Source organism: Lepisosteus platostomus, chromosome 26, assembly GCF_059453375.1.
Source record: "Lepisosteus platostomus isolate fLepPlt1 chromosome 26, fLepPlt1.hap1, whole genome shotgun sequence".
NCBI lineage: Eukaryota > Metazoa > Chordata > Actinopteri > Semionotiformes > Lepisosteidae > Lepisosteus > Lepisosteus platostomus.
Window position 1 is genome coordinate 7818603 of NC_142636.1, and position 19220 is coordinate 7837822.

At 49.2% G+C, this 19220-nt stretch overlaps 1 protein-coding gene across 2 annotated transcripts; it reads right to left on the reverse strand.

The window, feature by feature from the left end:
• Positions 1-397: 397 nt before the first annotated feature.
• crdh (cone RDH) lies at positions 398-15044 on the reverse strand. Of its 2 annotated transcripts, none has more exons than XM_088621117.1 (8): positions 14944-15044; positions 12297-12415; positions 8632-8766; positions 7033-7224; positions 5141-5302; positions 3766-3885; positions 2908-3112; positions 398-2054 (listed from the first exon to the last, which is right to left on the reverse strand). In XM_088621117.1, exons 1-8 carry the CDS (start codon positions 15042-15044, stop codon positions 1952-1954), a joined length of 1137 nt encoding a protein of 378 aa, XP_088477243.1. In that variant the 3' UTR covers positions 398-1951. The 2 variants fall into 2 exon arrangements, with proteins under 2 accessions (XP_088477243.1, XP_088477242.1); XM_088621116.1 differs by lacking the exon at positions 14944-15044 and adding an exon at positions 13030-13169.
• Between the last annotated feature and the right edge of the window lie 4176 nt (positions 15045-19220).

Here is a 19220-nt window from a genome sequence, read left to right on the forward strand (position 1 = left end):
GGCCTGTGTGTGCAAAAATTGAGTTGTGTAATTTTTTTCCCCCCGTTACAGACTTGTGCACATTTAATTTAGTGTATATTAATGATTTCAGGTTTATGATTTTACATAGTTATTCTCATAGAAGCATAGAGATCCAAAAGACTGGGATAGCATCTTTAAAATTTGGTGAATTGTTTCCTATTGGATTAGGGGGTCTTAAACGTTGAACTAAGTCCTTTTCAATGGGGTGGTTGAATTGAACAGGAGACTTTTCTTTTTTTTTTGCCTGGTTTTGCTCTCGGGTGTTGGCTGATCTCGACTGCTCCAGTGAGAAGAGCTCTGCGGGACAGGCTGTAGACACCTGCTTTCGAGATGCCTTAATATGCACAGATTTCTAAATGGACATCCATATCGAACACAGGGAACAAGTAAAGGTTTATTTCATGCTGAAAAGAGACACTGTGGAGCCTTCTTGCAGTGATCTGTACAGGCAATTCTACACATCTCTGTAATGCTATTTCCATCTATACATTCAGTTGTGAATTGTATTATGAGGCATGTAATCATGTAACTGAAGATAGGTGTGCTTAAGGGGACAATATTGCCAACAATAAGTCCTTGCACTTATTGTATAGCCCTTTAATTTCAAAGTGTGTCCTACAGGTCTCACCTGATTTATCACTAAATTGGAGCGTTCAAGATCAAGAACCCTTTTATATCAATCTATCCATTCTGAGTGCTTTATCCAGGTCAGGGCTGTGGTGGGGGAGCTGGAGCCTATCCCAGCATGCAACAGGCACAAGGCCATCTCTAGTCTGGACAGGATTCCAGTCCATTGCAGGAGGGCTACTTTCCCCAAAAGCCTTTGGGTGGGCGGTGGGGGGGGAACCAGAGCACCTGGAGTAAAAAACCATGCAAACGGGGGTGAACATACAAACTGCATGTAGAAGGCAAGCACCCCAGGTCTGGCCTTGAACCCAGCACCCCGGCTCTGGAAAGCAGTAATGCTCTCCACTGATCTGCCCAACCCTTTGAAGTATGGACTTTTTTTTTTTCTTCTCATATAGGTTCTAGACAACCTCTTCCATATTCTGCACAATGCAATTACAGGTTTAACATTCCAATTTTCCAATTGGGGAAAACATTTCTGGCATAACAGACCAGATGATTTATAGGAAAAACACTGATAAAGGTTGTTTCCCATCTATAAGTTCATCACACACTTCCTTCACTCTTGACTGTTAATGTTCCACTTCCTCTGGTATTTAGTACAATGAACAGTCAGGGGCTGCTCAGTTCTGTGTATTTAAACTTATCAGCAAAGGTATTCCTAGACAGGATGTGGCACAATTGTTTAAATCTCTACACTGATTAAAAAGGTTTGCCTTGCTTTTATTTTCTTTGTCTCATCTCCAGTTAAAGAGCAGCCTGTGTCCTTCAACTTGAACAGGGCTTTATGACCCATCGGGTTGCAGTCTGAGTCCGAGCGCATTGGATGGCTGCAGTCTGGGCTGGTGGGTTTGGAGACTGCGCTGCAGTTAATCCAGGCTGGAACAATACAGGGATGTGCCGTGAAAGTTTTCCCAGGAGTTGCAAGGTTCAGATAGTGGTCTGGATAGACCACAGCTTCCTGGGAAGCTGAAATGTGTTTAGTGCAAGAGCAGAATAGATTTTCAATGTGTTGCTTTGCAAAAAAAGGCAGGGGTCTAGTTCTCTCAGAACAATCGCAGAGCGCCCCATTGTGAAGGACACAGGCAATGCACGGCTCTCTGGATAAGGAACTGCCCGGATTGTCATGCATGCTCCTTCTAGAAACTTTGCCAAAACTATGACTTCCTCCAGGGAGGAATGGGAGAAACGGACGGTTGGACTCTGGGGTTCCAGCACATCCGTGTCCCAGGGCAATCGAGAGCTGTAAGCTGGCTGGGGGACCCCTGCAAGGCCCTGGGTGGGCGTTGCAGGAGGTCAAAGGTCAGTCGTCCGTCGGGCCCACGAGTTTGGCGCTGAGCTCCCACAACTGTCTGGCAGCCTGGTCGTCCTTCCCTTCCGGAGCTGGCTGCTTGAGGGCGCAGTCACTGATGCAAAGACAAGAGGCGCAGTGTCACGGCCGGAGCCCAGTTTTTTTTAATCCTGAAACAAGATTTGCTCCCACCACCACCACCACCGTTCATCATGCTAAAAGCAAAACTCCTCAAGCTTCAAACTGGGTCAGCACAGGGACAAGAACCGGTTTATTTCGCCCTGTGAAGCGGAAAGAATTAGGGGAGAAAAACATTTTGGCTGCAGTGCCTTCATCCTTCATCAGGTGTGTATGAAGGTGGAGTGTCCCCCATCCTAGTCTTGGGGAAGGTCAACCTTCTAAATCTTGAGCTGAAGTAATTTAGTCTCTGTTTAGGCAGAGGAGGGAAAAAAAAACATACAGAGGCTCCAAGCAACCTGCTGGCTCGGTTTAGGATTCATTAATCTACAGAGCTCAGCTGCAGTGAAACGCAGTAGATGTTGGGGGAGGTCCCCACAACCAGAATTGGGGAACCCCTACCGATCTAATGGATTCTCTCTAACAAGAGAGGCCACAGCCAAGGAAAAACAAAAAGTGTTATTTCCAAGTCGTGTTTTGGAAGTCGTGTTGTTCTCGTTTGCTCACTGTGACAGAATGCCAGGGCATTTTCCCAAACTGCTCCAAAGGGCAAAAAAACACTTTCTGCAAATGCAGTACATGTGCTTCTGCTGTCTGGGGAGCTTTGCTTTTTTCATCCCCCTCCCCAACGACTGCGGGGAGTGCAGAGCTGGCTCTGGAGGAAGGAAGGGGCCAGCGTCCCCACATTTGAAGGGCGGAGACAAGCTTCAACATTTTGCAACCAAGCACAGCAGAGGAACTGGAAGAGGCTCTGGCCCGTGCCCTGTCTCCCACAGCCCACCCTCCTCTACCTGAAGTAGCAGCCCGAGTACTTCTCTAGCCCTTCAGTCACAGCGCAGTAGATGGAGGTCTGGGCTCCCTCCGCGGGGGTCTTCATGAGGAGCAGAGAGGGGCCCGAGACGATCGCCTTCAGCAGGGGGTACCCCGTCAGCACGTGGCGGCCCAGCTCTGTGCGGATCACCCCGGGGTGAAGGGAATAGGAGGTCACCCCACTTCCTGTGGAGCAACACAGACAGGGGGAGAGGAAGTTATGGCACAGCGCTGTGATCACACCATCTTATGGAAGACGTGCAGAGTGGTGCCAGGAAATCGCGGATCAGTGGGTACGGGGCTCTGCTGCAATCGCAGGAGGATAGGATAGTACTGCCTCAATCCCACAACGGGACACTGAGGCCAGAGGATCCCGTGTCTCTCATGGAGGAGAGTAGGTGGCTGTCACCAGCTCCTCTAATCCGTGTCCAAGGGCCAGCATGTTCCCACTAGAGGGGGGAGCTTCAGGACTAACGTCTCTTAATGTCACGTGTGTTTGAACTTTCTAGCTTCCCTCGCTCAGCTTTCGTAAATGGATGCTAGTCAAGATATATGAGGTAAACAACCCCAGCAAGGGAGGAAAAGAAAACTGTACCTTTGTTGATAAGAATTTAATAATACTGACCCCCCCGTCCTGCTCTCTGCTGGCACTGCAGGGCCTCGTGCCCACACTGACCCCATCCTTCTCTGTGCAGTGCCTCGTGCCCATAATGATCCCATCCTTCTCTCTCCAGTGCCTTGTGCCCACACTGACCCCATTCTGCACTCTGCAGGGCCTCGCGCCCACACTGGCCCTCTCCTGCTCTCCGTTCACTGCAGGGCCTCCTGCCCACACTGACCTTGCATCCTCCGAGCCAGCTCCCTGGAGAAGAGCAGCACAGCCAGTTTGCTCTGCCGGTAGCTCACCAAGGAGCTGTAGGGCGTCTTGTCAAAGAAGATGTCGTCGAAGTGGATCTGGCCTGCGGGGGGCGAGAAGAGTAGCCCAGTTGAACCTGTGGAGATGCCACCTGCATTCACAATACAGACATAAAAACCGCTGCCTACAGGGACTAGAATCGAAGTTCACCTCGGGTCTCAGTAAGAAGTACCTTCTACCATCTTTCACTACAGGCACAGCACTGAGATCCATTAGAACGAACACATTTTTGATTGCAGACCACATTCCATGGACAAAGCACTTTCCACAGATGAAAATCGGTACAGGAACTGAAATCTTGGGTGCCAGAATTGCATGATATATTATCTATCCACCCGATTTGGCATTTCTTTCCTTTGGAAGGTTGCAGAAGTGAACAAGCGTCTCTTTTGGCACCTGCAGAAAACCCCATGTGCACATGATTAGAACATGCATGCTCCACACAGACAGACACACCCATGAGTATATGTGTCATTCAGTGCGATAGCATCCCATCCTGGGTGTATCATTTTGCTTGCTGGGATAGGCCCCAGCTCCCCCACAGCCCTGAATTGGATAAAATGGATAGACGGAAGTCTTTAATTTCGATTTGAAAGCTGCAGATTTGATGTTCCTCGTCTCCACATTAACTTGCCATTTAGGACTCAACCTAGCAAACTCTTGCTCTGAGATGGCAGCATGAACAGACGGTTTGTAATGTCATGGTGCAGCATTGCTTCAGAGATGTTGGTCCTCCTGCTGCTTGATCAGCACCCTGGTTTTTATCTCCAATCCCAGTACTGCTGAGAAACGGCTTCAGAGTATTGACAAGGGGATTGATTGGGCAGTGCGTTCTCCGCCTGACCTGAGCGGGACTTCTATTCTGTTTCTGGAAAAGCTACTTGCGTTCACTTTCCCTTCCTCTGCCCGGTTGCCCCAGTCTGTTGATCTGAAATGGAATTAGATGGGCACCTCTAATCTAAGGAGGCACTACTTTACATAAAGTGTGGAACAAGCTACCCAGCCATGTCATTGAAGCTGATAAATGGACATCACTGTTTATTTCAGAACATTTTGGCTTTAGTCCACATGGTTTTGAAGGTATATTAGCCTGGAAGGCCTTGGGGATAAGGCAGTCAAATGTCCTTGAGCAAGGAATGCTGGGAATGTGTTGTTTCTCTAACAGGTATAGCAGTGGAGGCTGTGTTTTAGTCTATTGCTACTGCAGAATTTGTGTGCGCCTCAACCCTGTGAATTACACCAGGAAGTAAATGCACTAGGAGACAAGGGCAAAGGGGCGGGGAGAGGGATGGGCTTACCGCCTTTGTGAGCGATGCTGGACACATTGACCACCCGGCTGGGGGCGGAGCTCTTCAGCTTTCCCAACAGCTGATTGGTCAGTAAGAAATGGCCCAGGTGATTGACGCCCAGCTGCATCTCGAACCCGTCTTCTGTGGTCCATTTGGGACACATCATGACACCTGCGAGGAGCCGAAACAGGTACCAAGAAAGAGGAAGCCACTGTTAATAGGCTCCAGCTGACTGGAGCCAGCCATCGTTTTTAGATTGGGTCCTGCTGGGTCTTCCCCTCCACAGCTTTCACAGGACAACTTCTAAACAAACCGGAGTTTTAACGGGATTGCTCCTTCTCCGTCGTTATCTGCTCATCGTGTTGCTTTTGATTTTCTCACTGTGCTTGCGGTCCTGAAGAGGGTCAGATCTTGGCCTTGATTGACCTTGCCCTCTTTCACAACACAGACTTATACTGTATTCTGTAAAGGAACTGTGGCAAGGGCCTGCGCTTCTATAATGATGACTAATTAATTCATCTGACACCCATGTCAGTGACTGATATTTTGCACTCATTTACACAGCTTCCTTCTTTCCTTTATTGTCCCAGATGGGGAAATTAGCTTTACAGGCAGGTAAAAAAACATAATTCATCTAACACCCCGTGAACCTATTGACAAATAAGAGATGCATGTTTGAAGAACAAAACTACACCTACAGCAAAATTACAATCCTTCATTTAAATGAATGCAGCCAAATTAAATAGGTTAATAGCCATGGAAAAAAAAGTAACTTGGTTCTATTGCTCTTGCATATAGGCAGTCTAAATCAATGCCCAGATGGAATTAATCAGATTCATTGTGCAAGGGGTGGTTAGGATAGTCAGTGAATATATTGGCCTACTGCACTAATTGCTCAACAATAATGTCTGACAACTGGAGTTGTTGTGCACCAATCTTGCTGGCTACCTTCACAATCCTGCTGTCTGTTTTTAGTGTGTGTCTTCAGTTCATCAAACCCAGTCACTGCAGTAAATGTGAGGACAGGTTCACTGAAAGTGCTGTAGAATAAAGTCATCGTTGTAGCACGCACATTAAAAGAGCAGGGTTTTCTCCGGGAGAACACTTGCAGTTGGCTCTTCTTACACATGACATCCATGTTTTCCTCCAAAGTGAGCTTGTCATCCACAATAGTGCCAAGATATTTAACACTTTCTTGCTCCTCAGTGACAGCTGGGTATTGTACTGGGACAAATTGAGTGGACCAACTTGCTCAAGAGTACAAGAGCTGGGATTTGAACCCACAACCTCCTCCTCCATACTGCTGCCCCCTGCCCCAGCTCAGTCCCTCCTAGCACCCTGTGCTGCTAGGGCATGTTTTTTAACTCATCCCCAGAACCTTTTGAATCCGTCCCACTAGCAGTGTTAAGGACTGCTGGCTGTTCTCCCCCACACAGCGTGCCCCTGCTAGGTCAGTATCCTCTCCGAGCCATAGAAGTGCATTGGGACAGAGCTCATCCTGGCTTCCTGTAGCCACCAGCGGACCAGAGAGAGGACAAGGAACCCATTTCAGGGGTCACCCCCCACGAAAAAAGTGGCTGAGTTCCCACTTATGGGTGCAACAGCAGGGATTGAACCCACAGGCCACCAGTCACAAGACCACAGACTTACCTGCTTTGCTACAGTGCCCCTCATGGCCGTTCATAGCCTTTGTCAGCAGCTGTACTGGTGTCCTTTGAATGAGATGTAAAACTGAGGTCCTGACTCTCTGTGGTCATTATCAATCCCGGGGCGTTTCTTGAAAAGAGTAGGGGTGTTACCCCAGTGTCCAGGCCAAATTTCCCCCCTGGCCTTTACCAGTCATGGCCTCCTAAGGTCTCCGCCGTCGAGGAGGCACGGGGCCGGCGCTCAGCAGGTCTTACCTGCGTTGTTGATGAGCACGTCCAGCCGCTCCTCGCTGGCCAGGTAGTCCCGGGCGAACTGGCGCACGGAGCAGAGCGACGCCAAGTCCAGGTGGCGCACGGCCACGTTCCCGTTGCCCGTGGTCCGGCGGATCTCGGCGGCCGCGGCTTCGGCCTTGGCCAGGTCCCGGCAGGCGATGACCACACGGGCACCTGGAAGGGAGAGGGCTGCGGGGGAGAACTGTGGCCGCTATACATGGAGTGTGCGCGTGGGCGCCCCCTCCTGGAAACAGGAGAGAAGCCTGCCTCTCTCACAGTCAAGATCCAAAAAAACATGTCCCGCCTGGCTTGAGCAAGTCTTTCAAGTTTTCAGCCTCTCTTTAGCCAGGGGGCGATATTGCTCCAGAATCAAGAAAAACTGTCAAGAACAACTTGTGTTTTAAAAAGCATGGAATAATTCCAAACTGGCAGGCTTCCTAACTACTTCACATTTGGAAAAGACAGGTTTAAGAGCTCTAGTTGCTTGATGGGGACTGTGTAGCATAGTAGGCAAGTCACTGGACTCATGACAGGGGGGTTACAGGTTCAAGTCCCAGCTGTGAAACACTGCCTTAGAAATTAGGGGGCAGTGCAGCATAGCAGGTAGATCTCTGGTCTCATGACTGAATGAGCTTCTCTACCCCAGTTGCTGGAGTACCCTGACTTATTTAACAATCCGAGAGGTAGCCAGAGGGCCTGAGCTTCCTGTTTTAGGGTGTCTAGCAGACAATTATTTCCAGGAGATATTCCCATCAAAGTCTGGGAAAAGAACAAGATGGACGATTATTCTTTCTTTATCTGGTTGATGCTTTAATTCAAAGCGATGTACATTGGCTGCAGTTCATTCAGTTTGGTATTTAAGTGAAGTTAAGAACGTGCAAGAGTACACCGGCTTGTTGCCCTGCGAGTCGAACCCCCAGCCTTTCAGAATACAGAGCCCTAATCGCTACTCCCCACTGCTGCCTCGGGACACATCACTTGACTGTCTCAGTGCTATTGTATCTCACTGGTCTCATCCCTTTTCAGTTTCTGAAACTCTTCCACTTTGCACCGTTAGGTGACATTTTTCTTGTAAAAAAAAAATAGTTTCAGGCATTGCCCAACTTGATATTGGCAACGGTGAAAGATACATGTAAGCTACAAGGCTACAGTAAAATGTATCCATTGCTACAGTACCACATGCAGAGAAGGAAGAGAGGGGAATTAAGAAAGAATGTAGCCACTGCCTCCCGACAAACACAAGTGTCAGGGCCGTTCACCTCTGGACATGCTGCAAGCTCTATGGTGCCTTATACAGCAGGTGAGTTAAATCTGATTGGAGGAGAGGCCTGTTTCTCAGTGACATCATCGCCAGTCTGCAGGTACCCAGCAGGTCCCTGGATGCTGCTGTTTGTACTGAAGGTCAAGTGAACCCTGTCCACAAGCCCCAACCCCAGCAGTGCTGTGGGGTGAATCCTGAATCGCCTCATGACCGTGGGGACCGGGGTTCGAACCTGCAAGCGCCTGGACCACAGGGCTCGACCTGGGCCTTCCACGAGCTCCTATACCGGCCGAGCCAGGCGGGGGTCGGCGGCGCTTTACCTCTGCGGGCCAGGTCACGTGCCGTCTCTTTGCCGATGCCCGTGTTGGCCCCTGTGATCAACACCGTCTTCCCGTCCAGGCGGGCCCGGCTCCGGCACACACCACCCGAGATCCACTTCCGGAGGAGAACCAGACCTGGAATGCAGGGGATATGACTGTAGGGCCAAGTGTCCTCAGAACCTCCTTGATTCAAAGTGTCTGGGATACATCAGGATAGTGATTCGGCAGGTTACCAGATTTCACCCTCCTGCTTAAACGCTACTACTACTACTACTATTATTATTATTATTATTATTATTATTAAGATGCAAGGGCTTAGGGAAGGTGACTCTTGAATATTCTTAGGGACAGAATTCCAGAGTTCTGGGACATAGCTTAATGTACTGCAGCTTGTAGCATGCTGCCCCAGCCCTCTCTGTGTTTTTCCAAGTTATTACATGATTGCTTTACTATGACTGTACTTCACTTTCCTGGGCCTTTACCAGCGTCGACCACATCCTGCATCCATCACAGCCGCCGATTTACAAAAGGCTGCCTGAGGGGTGTCATTGGACTGATCACTGACTTAGGCTGCCTCATCAGTGCAACGGATTTCCCAACATTGCATCGACGTTACCCACTCGCTGATCACAGCATTTCTTGCAAACTGCCGAAACGGCAAGAAAACCCCCTACTCCCCCACTGGAGGGCCGCAGGTTTTACAGGGGTTCGAATTCCCTGATGACTGCAAACTTGGAATCTGGAGCCATTCAGAGACCAATTAAGTCAATAATGGCCTCAACGGAGCCGTCGAGAGCTCAGGTAGGAAGAGAACAGGCCCCGTGTAGCTCTTTGAGACCAGGAGGGAGGTTGACAGCATGAAAACAGAAGAAACACTCTTTAGAATCCAGAAATTATTCCAGTAGCTCTTCTGTGAACTTTCCATAAGGCATCAACTTTCTTTTGTATGAGCTGGCGGATTCAGCTTGGGACCCAGTATCCTGAAAGAGTTCTTAGTCTCTTAATTGGACAAACACAGCTTCCCCTGCTAGGCTCTCGGCACCCTGATTCGCTCTGGTTTCATGCTCTTTGATCTTCTCAATTTGCACACACTGCCACTTACTTCCAAAAGGGTTAATTACACCTCATGAAATGTTCTGCTCTGAAACTGTTACCTTTGTGAAGGTAACGAGCCAAATAAATTCCTTCAGCACTGCATGAAAGCCGGTGAAAAGCTCTAGATAAGCAGGTCGTGAGTTCACTTAAGGGTCCTGTTATCCTAAATGTTGTGTCCAGAATTTAGAGAAACGCTAATGTTACAGTTGATTTAGACACAAGGCAATGTTAAACTACATAAAATTGTTTAAATAATAATAACTCACAACTGGCAATCCACTGAAGCTCAGCAGGTGTGAGCCTGGTCAGTACCTGGATGGGAGACTCCTGGGAAAAACTAAGGTTGCTGCTGGAAGAGTTTTTAGTGGGGCCAGCAGGGGGCGCTCACCCTGCGGTCCATGTGGGTCCTAATGCCCCAGTATAGTAACGGGGACACTGTACTGTAAACAGGCGCCGTCCTTCGGATGAGACGTAAAACCGAGGTCCTGACCCTCTGCGGTCATTAAAAATCCCAGGGTGTTTCTCGAAAAGAGTAGGGGTGTAACCCCGGCGTCCTGGCCAAATTTCCCATTGGCCCTTACCAATCATGGCCTCCTAATAATCCGCGTCTCTGAACTGGCTTCATCACTCTGCTCTCCTCCCCACTGAGAGCTGGTGTGTGGGGAGCGGACTGGCGCAGCATCCAGGTGGGGCTGCACACTGGTGGTGGTGGTGGAGGGGATCCCCATTACCTGTAAAGCTCTTTGAGTGGAGTGTCCAGAAAAGCGCTATGTAAGTGGAAGCAATTATTAATTATTATTAACTGTTCATAAGAGTGTGAGTATTAACCAAGTGACCTGGCTGCAATCTCTGTGTCTTTGGGATTTTGTTCCACATCTACTGCTAATTGGCCGGGATTTTGAAATCCTTAATCACACGGGCTGTTTGTTTTTCATACTGTACTAAGGTCTCAGCTTTGGAAGTAATCAGCACTGTTAATGTATTTTTCTTCCAGTTGGAGCCATTTACACAGGCATTTTACTGAAGCAATCTGAATGATGTCCCTCTCTCAAAGAGACAGATCTGCCAAGGACTGGTCCCAAACCTATCAGTTTGCAATCCAGACTCTCTGCCACTCCTCCTGCTTGCTCAACAACCAGCTCCTTTATGTGTATTTTTACCAGGGTGCTTTGCGAACACAATCTCTATTTCATCTGGGTGTAAAATAGTCGCTGTCACATCCAATAAGATTTCTGAACACCTCATTGTTCGTCAGTGAGCGACGCATCCACGCAGACGGGAATGACACTGTGACAGGCACTCGGATTATAGAATTTCACACTGTCTAGCACCACTGATTACACTTCCCCTTGAAACCACTGTCACAGCTGAGAGGAATTCTGAATCCCAGCTCCTGGCCAAGGGGTGGAAGATGACGTCTCAATCTCTCTTACTGTCCAGAGACCGGAGCCGTTTTTTCTCCGAACAGCCAAGCGTTCAATTCTGGCTCGAACACGTGTAATTAAGAAGGAACCCTGCTGGAATAAAAGGCAGGAATTCCCAGACCCTGCTTGAGAAGCACTGGTCCGTTAGGAATTATTATTTTGGAATTCCGTCTAGGAGAGACTGATGCCTCAGAAACCTGGTATAGAAAAACTCGGGTGAGCCAGGTCCTTAGACAATGACTCAGGGCTTCTCCTTTATATAAAACACCCTTTTAAAATAGTTCACGGACATATTTGTGTGTATCTCCCAACGCATACACACATACTCCCAAGTATAATGGGAATCCACCTATATCAGGTGTTCCAGGACTGGTTCTGGGGTCCTGGAGACCCCCAAACCTACTGGTTTCTGTTCCCCTTAAGTTAAATAATTTAGCTTGAGTAATGTTAATAATTTAACCCTTAGTAGACCCCCAAAACAGAATTATTTTGAACCCTTAAATTGCATTTTAACTGTTTTCAATTCCTATATATCTAGGCTGTGTTCCAAGTATCTTGAAATATCCTTTCAGTACCACAGAGTGCGGCAAAGATTCTCAACAGGCAACCTGTTGGCTTAGTTCGGGATTTATTGAACTGAAGAGCCAGTGTCAGCCAGTGTGGGGACCTCAGGATTAGGACTGGGATCCCCTCTATTAGGTGACCTTTGCACTGTGCCCTGCAGATGCCTTTTCTTCTGGAGGTGAAACTTGAAGATGACGACTAAATATGATGATGACGACTGGAAACGCTACAGGAGCACGGACAGGGCACGCACAAGCGAGTCTTTAAAACGGGGCCGGCCTACAAACTTTCGGATGACCCATTTTAGAATAGAAGTTACTACCAGAGTATGGTGTGCTACTGTACATCACTAAGATTTTTTTTTCAAATTAAAAGGCCTGTGCACTAAAGCCGACCTTTTCAGCTGCCTCTAGCGCGTAAAACCAGTATTCCTTCATGATTTATTGATCAAAGAACGAATGAAAATCACGTTGATTTCGTACCCCCCAGAAGCAAATCCTTGTGATATTTACGCCCCGGGACGCGAGGTTCGAGACGAGCCATCCTGCGTGTAAACAGCAGCCGGTCAGACGGGGGACTTACTGATCGCAGTCACGACGGTCACCGCCCCGCACCTGGTCAGTAGACTGAACCACTGCCCCTGGTCCCACATGTCTCCCAAGAAGAAGGGGGCGTCGCTCCCTCGGGGTACCTGGCACCAGCTGGGGTGAGGGGGGATAAGGAGAAAGAGGGGGTCTGTGGAAGGAAATTGCCCCCTGGGTTTCCGTCGGCCTTGAGAACACGACCCGTTTCTGAGCTCTCCGAGCAGCGCGGCTATGAATAGTCCTAAGCGAGCTAAATCAGACCTGATTAGAGGCTTCCATAGTAGATTAATGACTAATTCGAGCGCAGGAACACTCGTTGCGTTATTTGCCCCGGCTCTCTGAATCCTCTGTTAAGACCGATTACTGCCAACAGTGCAGCTCTGCTCTGCGCGGTGACTGGGGCAGCCAGAGCCACTTCTTAGGGGGGTTTTGTCTCGAATGTGGGTGTTTGCGCAGAGAACAGCCACAAAAAATAAATACCTAAGCAGGCCCCAAATAATCAATTTAAAAAATAGAACGAGAGTTCTTATTTTAAAGGGTTTAAAACACGGCCAGGTATGCCAAAATTAACACGTTATGACAGAGGTAATTTATTCTCTAGTTCAGCGACATATCTTTTTCACCGTTAAACCCAGATCTTGGACGCACGTGGACATCCTCCAGACATTCTGGAATAATCTGTGTTGAACCCAGAAAGGAAAATTGGAAGAATTAATTTGAGCGCTGCAAACCTCGCATTTTTCACGATCGCAGGAGTTGTATCGGGGCGAACTACGGCGTTGTATGTAGGTCAGATAAGAATGAGAACCGCCGAGCCCGTCTGAGCGATGTACCGCTGTTCGCGGCTCAGAAATGATGCTTAGACCGCCATCCTCCCCTTAACACAGTGCCTGACCGCACACTCACATGGGCGGTTTGTGCTAACGTGATATAAAAGCATGGGTTTACATTCCATACATGATTTTTTTAAAACAAAATCGCGCCTGTTTTAAAACAATTCAATTCCCACAGCTGCTAAGCTTTCACAACTCAATAAAAAAACAAAAAGATCGAATCTAAAATGAAAACAAAATAACTACCACAATGTTTTTTTTTTCCTGAAGGCCTTCGCTGGGATGCCCGCTGACAAGAATATGCCAAATACTCTCGTGTTGGTTTGGGGCAACTGGGGTGGTCCTGCACCAGCGAGCCGTTGGATAACGCATTTTGGTGTGTAGACTTATTCTCCTTTCAGTTTTTACGTAGCAGTTTTATTGATTTTCAAAATCACCGTTTAAATATTTCCCCGTGAAGGTGTGCAGCATAATGTTTATTTTGTCACCCCGACGACGCAGTAAAATACGTCCTATAAATGATGAAATAACGTACACTCGACCCATACGATCGCAGCTGTTGCAAAGGTACATCTGTTTGTACTCTCCTGTCTCTAAAAATGTTAACATTTTGGAGGAACCACTGGTGTATTTGATTAACAAAACTGTTGGTACAGTTAAGAAAGTATTGCTGCAATAGAAAGGACACCGTTTGACGCAGTTCGCGCATTTTGCTTGTGGATGAAGCCGTTCCTGTCGGCCAAACCATTGTTCTGTGCAAAATCGTTGCTCCTCCGTCGTTTACGTTGGCAATATAACTCAATATTTCTCTCCTTAGAAACAGGATTTTGTGAGACTTTATTGTTATATAGACTTTCTTGTTTCATAAGGCCTACCACTTATTGTTGAGCGATTTTAGTAAAGGGAAATAATCGTCGTTTCTTAAATGGAAACCTTTCTGAAGTATCACCTTGGCCAAGTTTGGCCGCCATCTTGTTTTCTGTGGCTACATTTACTGTATTTTACACCCAATTAAAAATGGTATGTAATACTGTGGATTTTATATTATTCGTGTATGGTTATTTAATAAATATTCATCGCCTGGATAGGGCGGAGTGTGATGTGTGTGGCCAAGGGGGACATTTTATTTGGTGGATCAAGACCTCCACTGTGTTCCCCGTTGAGTATTCAAGATGTGATATCTTGATAGATGTAATATCTGATTACGTGTCTATTTTTTGGCTCATGTTTTGTCGCATACTAAAATGGTGTATCATGTATTATTTCTTTCAAAATACCTCACAAAATGGACGCACTTAGTGGAAAGCATAGGGCCCCCCCAAAGCAAAATTGTTGCTTTTATTGAGACATTTAAAAGTGTAGGTTCTCAAAATTTATATCAGTCCAATTGAGGGAAGTGTTTACACCTTACTATGTGACGTATTATTTTATTCCCCCCCAAAATGGACACAAAAAGACCCGCGCGAGCCACAATAAAAGGAACTACTTCGAGAAATTCTGCTCGGGGGCGGCTTTTATTCGGCAGGGCCTCGGTGACGTCACCCCGCCCCCGCCCCTTTCGCGGCGCTCTCCTCCAATAAGAGCCGCGGGCTGGCAGGGAGGAAGTGACGTTGGCCTCACCAGCGCCGAGCGACAAAAAAAAAGAGAGGAGTGAGGAAAAAAAAAAATCGCCTGCCTGCCTGCCCCCAGATCGGGCTTATTTGTTTTCACCGGGTGGGCGAATCCCCGAAGCTTCCTCAGAATTTTAATTTTTTTTTCCTTCATTTTTTTTTAAATTTTCCGTCGCCCACCGGGGAAGGAGGACAGACGTACGCGAGGTGAGTTTGTTGTGATTGTGTGGCGGGTATTGTTCCCTCTGGTGGCGTCGGAGCGCGCGGCTCATTGTCCTGCCGGGGGGACCCGTCTCCCCCCATCCCGACCGGCGAGCGCCCCAGCCCCGGAGCCCACGGGCACGCTGGCGTGTGCGTGTCTGGGAGAGGGGGGGACCCGGGGTTCCTTTAAAGGCGGCTGCCCCCGGTTTCGCGGGGGAGACGGCAGGCTGGCGTGTGTGCGCGGCGACGCGTCGGCCATGTTGGACGGGCTGTCCGGGCTGAGGAGGGAGCTGCTGGGTCTCTCCGCCCCCGCTGGCCGCCTGCGTGCTGGGTGCTACTTTAATTGCTCGCTGTGCAGGAGAAGCCTGGAAATGCGGCGCGATATTGGACTACAATGTGTAGTGTATAATGTGACTCGCACCAGCGCTGTGAGTGCAGGACAGTTTTTGCCTTGCGGGTTTATCACGTCATTGTTTCGTTTATTGTTTTTAAAAAGCCCTCAGTGCAAGTGTGCAGGGTGAAGATGGACGCTGCGTTCTGATAGGCTGCTGCGCGTATGACGTAAACGGTCCTTCATGTCGTGAGGTCAACTTTCTGCGAGGTCTCGACGTCACTCTGACGTCACCGGCGACGGAGTGAAACGGGCGGGGGTTTTTATAACGCACGGTGTTCGGTACAGATTTTTTTTATTTGGCTCACAATTTCGGAACCAAACTCGCTCCGAGCCCGAGGATGGGAGGAGAACTGGAGTGTTATGTATGTGATTTTTCATTTTGCCGGATTGTGCACCCCAGGGTGGGAAATATTTGCTTTTACATCACTTCGGTTGTAGAAGTCCGAAGAAAATTGATTCATTTAGTTGGTATATTATAAATAAAACAGGCCAGCAGCCATATCACCCTGCAACTCACAACTGGTAACCCACTGAAGCTAAGTGGGTGTGAGCCTGGTCAGTACCTGGATTTGAGACCTCCTGGGAAAAACTAAGGTTGCTGCTGGAAGAGGTGTTAGTGGGGCCAGCAGGGGGCACTAACCCTGCGGTCCATGTGGGTCCTAATGCCCCAGTATAGTGACGGGGACACTATACTGTAAACAGGTGCCGTCCTTCGGATGAGACGTAAAATCGAGGTCCTGACTCTCTGTGGTCATTAAAAATGCCAGGGAGTTTCTCGAAAAGAGTAGGGGTGTAACTCTGTCATCCTGGCCAAATTTCCCATTGGCCCTCACCAATCATGGCCTCCTAATAATCCCCATCTATGAATTGGCTACATTACTCTGCTCTCCTCCCCACTGATAGCTGATGTGTGGTGAGCGTTCTGGTGCACTATGGCTGCCGTCGCATCATCCAGGTGGGGCTGCACATTGGTGGTGGTGGAGGGGATCCCCATTACCTGTAAAGCGCTTTGAGTGGAATGTCCATATAAGTGTAAGCAATTATTATTATTATTATTATTATTATTATTATTATTATTATTATTACTGTGGTGCGAGTTACATTTTGTACGTTTGTGTGTTCTCTCAAGCCGGTCTTTTCGAGCAGGTTTCTAGAACTCTGCTTGAATGGTATCTCCCGGCGTAGAACCCCCCCCCCCCATAGAAGAAGTGGAATAATCCGAGTCCTTCTACAAAGAGTCACTCTGCAAGGATCTCTTTGCCAAACAGGTTTTCACAGTGATGAGTCAATGGAGTGGGTGTGATTTTAAACGGTTATGTGCGCGGCTCGTATTGTTAAATGCATTTTGCTTCTGCAGTGCAGCCTTGAAGATAAGGGAGGAGACTGCGGTTGAGATAATTGATGACAATTGTCCCCATCATACATCAGACCCCGTTAGCTCCCCCTTCAGTTTTTTATGTATTCAATTAAAAAAACAAACCTCGTAGCTCGACAGATGGGAGGTTGAAACTGCCAGGCACCGCGCTTCATCTTTTACAGAGAGCGCGTGCGGAATTGCAAAGGCACTGCGCCTCGTGATCGCTTATTGGAAGCCCACTGAGATAATGGCGGCTGCTTCTATGTCGGATCCCTACGAGATCCGCGTACGGGTGGGGATTCTCTCGAGGTGGGCCGTTCTGCACCGGCAGCCCCACCGTGCAGCAGATCGGGGGAGGAGAGCGAAGGGAGGGGGGCAGCTGTGGGGAGGCCAGGTAGCGTAAACCCAAGCTGTGGTCTAGCCAGGACACTGCGGGAGCCCACCTCCTCCTGTGTGCAGCCCCCTGTATCGATGGAGCGGTGTCCCTGGTCGCCAAAGTGGGCTGTTGATTGGAAGAGCCGGTCTGTGGTCATGAGCGCCACCTTCTGGTCCAGCAGCACCGCTGCGGCAGCTGGCCTGCTTTCCCTGAGGGTCACCCATGCGAGAGGCGTTGTTTGTTTGCTTGTTTGTTTTTTTTCTGTTGTCAGCGCACGTTCCTGCTCTATAATTTTACACTTTGAGTCTGTTCTGGCCTGTCCATGTGCATGAACTCGTGAGCCGCGGCGCAGAAGTCGGCGGTACGACGCTGGGTGACCCAACAACAGTTGTGTGGCGGAGCTAGTTCGGACACGGTGACGTCATCGCCCTCCCCGCGCGTAGCTGGGGCCTCAGCCGCCCGGGCTGGGGGAGGTCTCCTTTAGCTCACTCGGCTGGTTCCCTGTGGCGTTACGCCGGAGACCCGGGTTCGTGCTGCGGGCCGGAACGGGTGGCGGAGGGCACGAGCCCGCGCGGGACCGCGACGGTCACACTGTATTTTCATCACGCTGCCCCAGTGGTCCACCAGCCCCCCCCCCCCCCCCCCCCAGACTCTATAGGGCGCTTGCCAGGGTCTGAGCTCCCCCAGTGGCCAGACGCTCCCCCCAGCGGTCAGTTGAAGAGCGGTGCAGGCCTGCTGGGTGAGGTTATGGGCTGAGGAACCGATGAGACATCGGACAACATCTTGGATCCCTGGAAAGTTGACTTCGAGGCTCAGATCGCGTACAAAAACGTAACCGCGCAGGGCAAGAAGAGAAAACAAAGCTTATGACCACAGTGGTGGGTCATGCCATTTGAGAAACTCGACTGCAATGTAAGGGAGTTACAATATTTGCTGGTTAAATGGTGTGGCGCGTTGTACAGTTCTTGAAGGTGCTTGGTCATGCGGTCTGGTTGTGCTGTAATAATAGTCCTCGCACTTCTGTAGCACTGTTCTGGACACTCCACTCAAAGCGCTTTACAGGTCATGGGGATCCCCTCCAGCACCGCCAGTGTGTATCCCCCACCTGGATGATGCGCCAGTCTGCTCCCCACACACCAGCTCTCAGTGGGGAGGAGAGCAGAGTGGAAGCCAGTTCAGAGATGGGGGTTATTAGGAGGCCATGATGGGTAAAGGCCAGGGGGGAGTTTGGTCAGGACACTGGGGTAACACCCGTCACTAGCTGCCCCATGTGCGCGGAAGCTGCTGGGATCAGGGAATGTGTGAGGACAGGGACCGCTGGATTTCTGGAACGCTGCCCAGAGAAGTTTGTCTGGATACGTGTACTTGTGTGATTAGGTTTTGCTGCCTTTTTCTGTAAGAACATCTGTGCAGTAGTTTTAAACAGATTTAGTCATGTTTTGCCCTCAAGCATCTTCTGAATGTTTAAAATCGGTGAGATTGCCCCCCCCCCCCCCCCGTGGTCCATACCCGAGCCGGATTTCCTACAAGACACAACTTCTTGTTTCAGTCGGTCTCCTTGCCGGCTCTCAGTCGTCACCCCTTCCTTACGCGCTCCTGCTCCTCTCTCCGGGATCTCCTCTGAGCCCCGCGCTTGGTCTCGTCCTGAATCCCGCACCCGCCTGTGTGACAGGAAGAGGAGGATGACCGAAGACTAAAAGCGAAGCGCCCCCTGTTCATTCAAACGAAGCGTGCGTAGCCAAGGGGAATAATGTAGGAAAGTTGTGCCGTGGAAGTGGCCGATCCAGGGTTAAATTCCAATTTTTTTTCGTGGAATTAAATTGTGAAGAATGCCTTCTTTTGATGGCAAAGGGATCTTGAGTTTCTGTCTTCTTCAGTTTGGTGTTGTCGAAGCTAGTGACCTCTTCCACGTTTGGTTTGTCAGATATTTTAGCTGGATATCGAGGGATGGACAATGACTGCTGCGTTCATTGGTTTTTGTCCCCATCTGTGAACGAGTAAGCACAGCCCGGGTTTTTTTTTCCCCCCACTCTTCAGAAGCAGCCACCGTTCCACATTGGCAGGATAAATACTCGCTGGGCAGGCCGAAAAGCCTTGCTGTCCTGCTGCTCGTAGCTCATTGATCAGAGCCGATCGGTATTGCATCGTCTG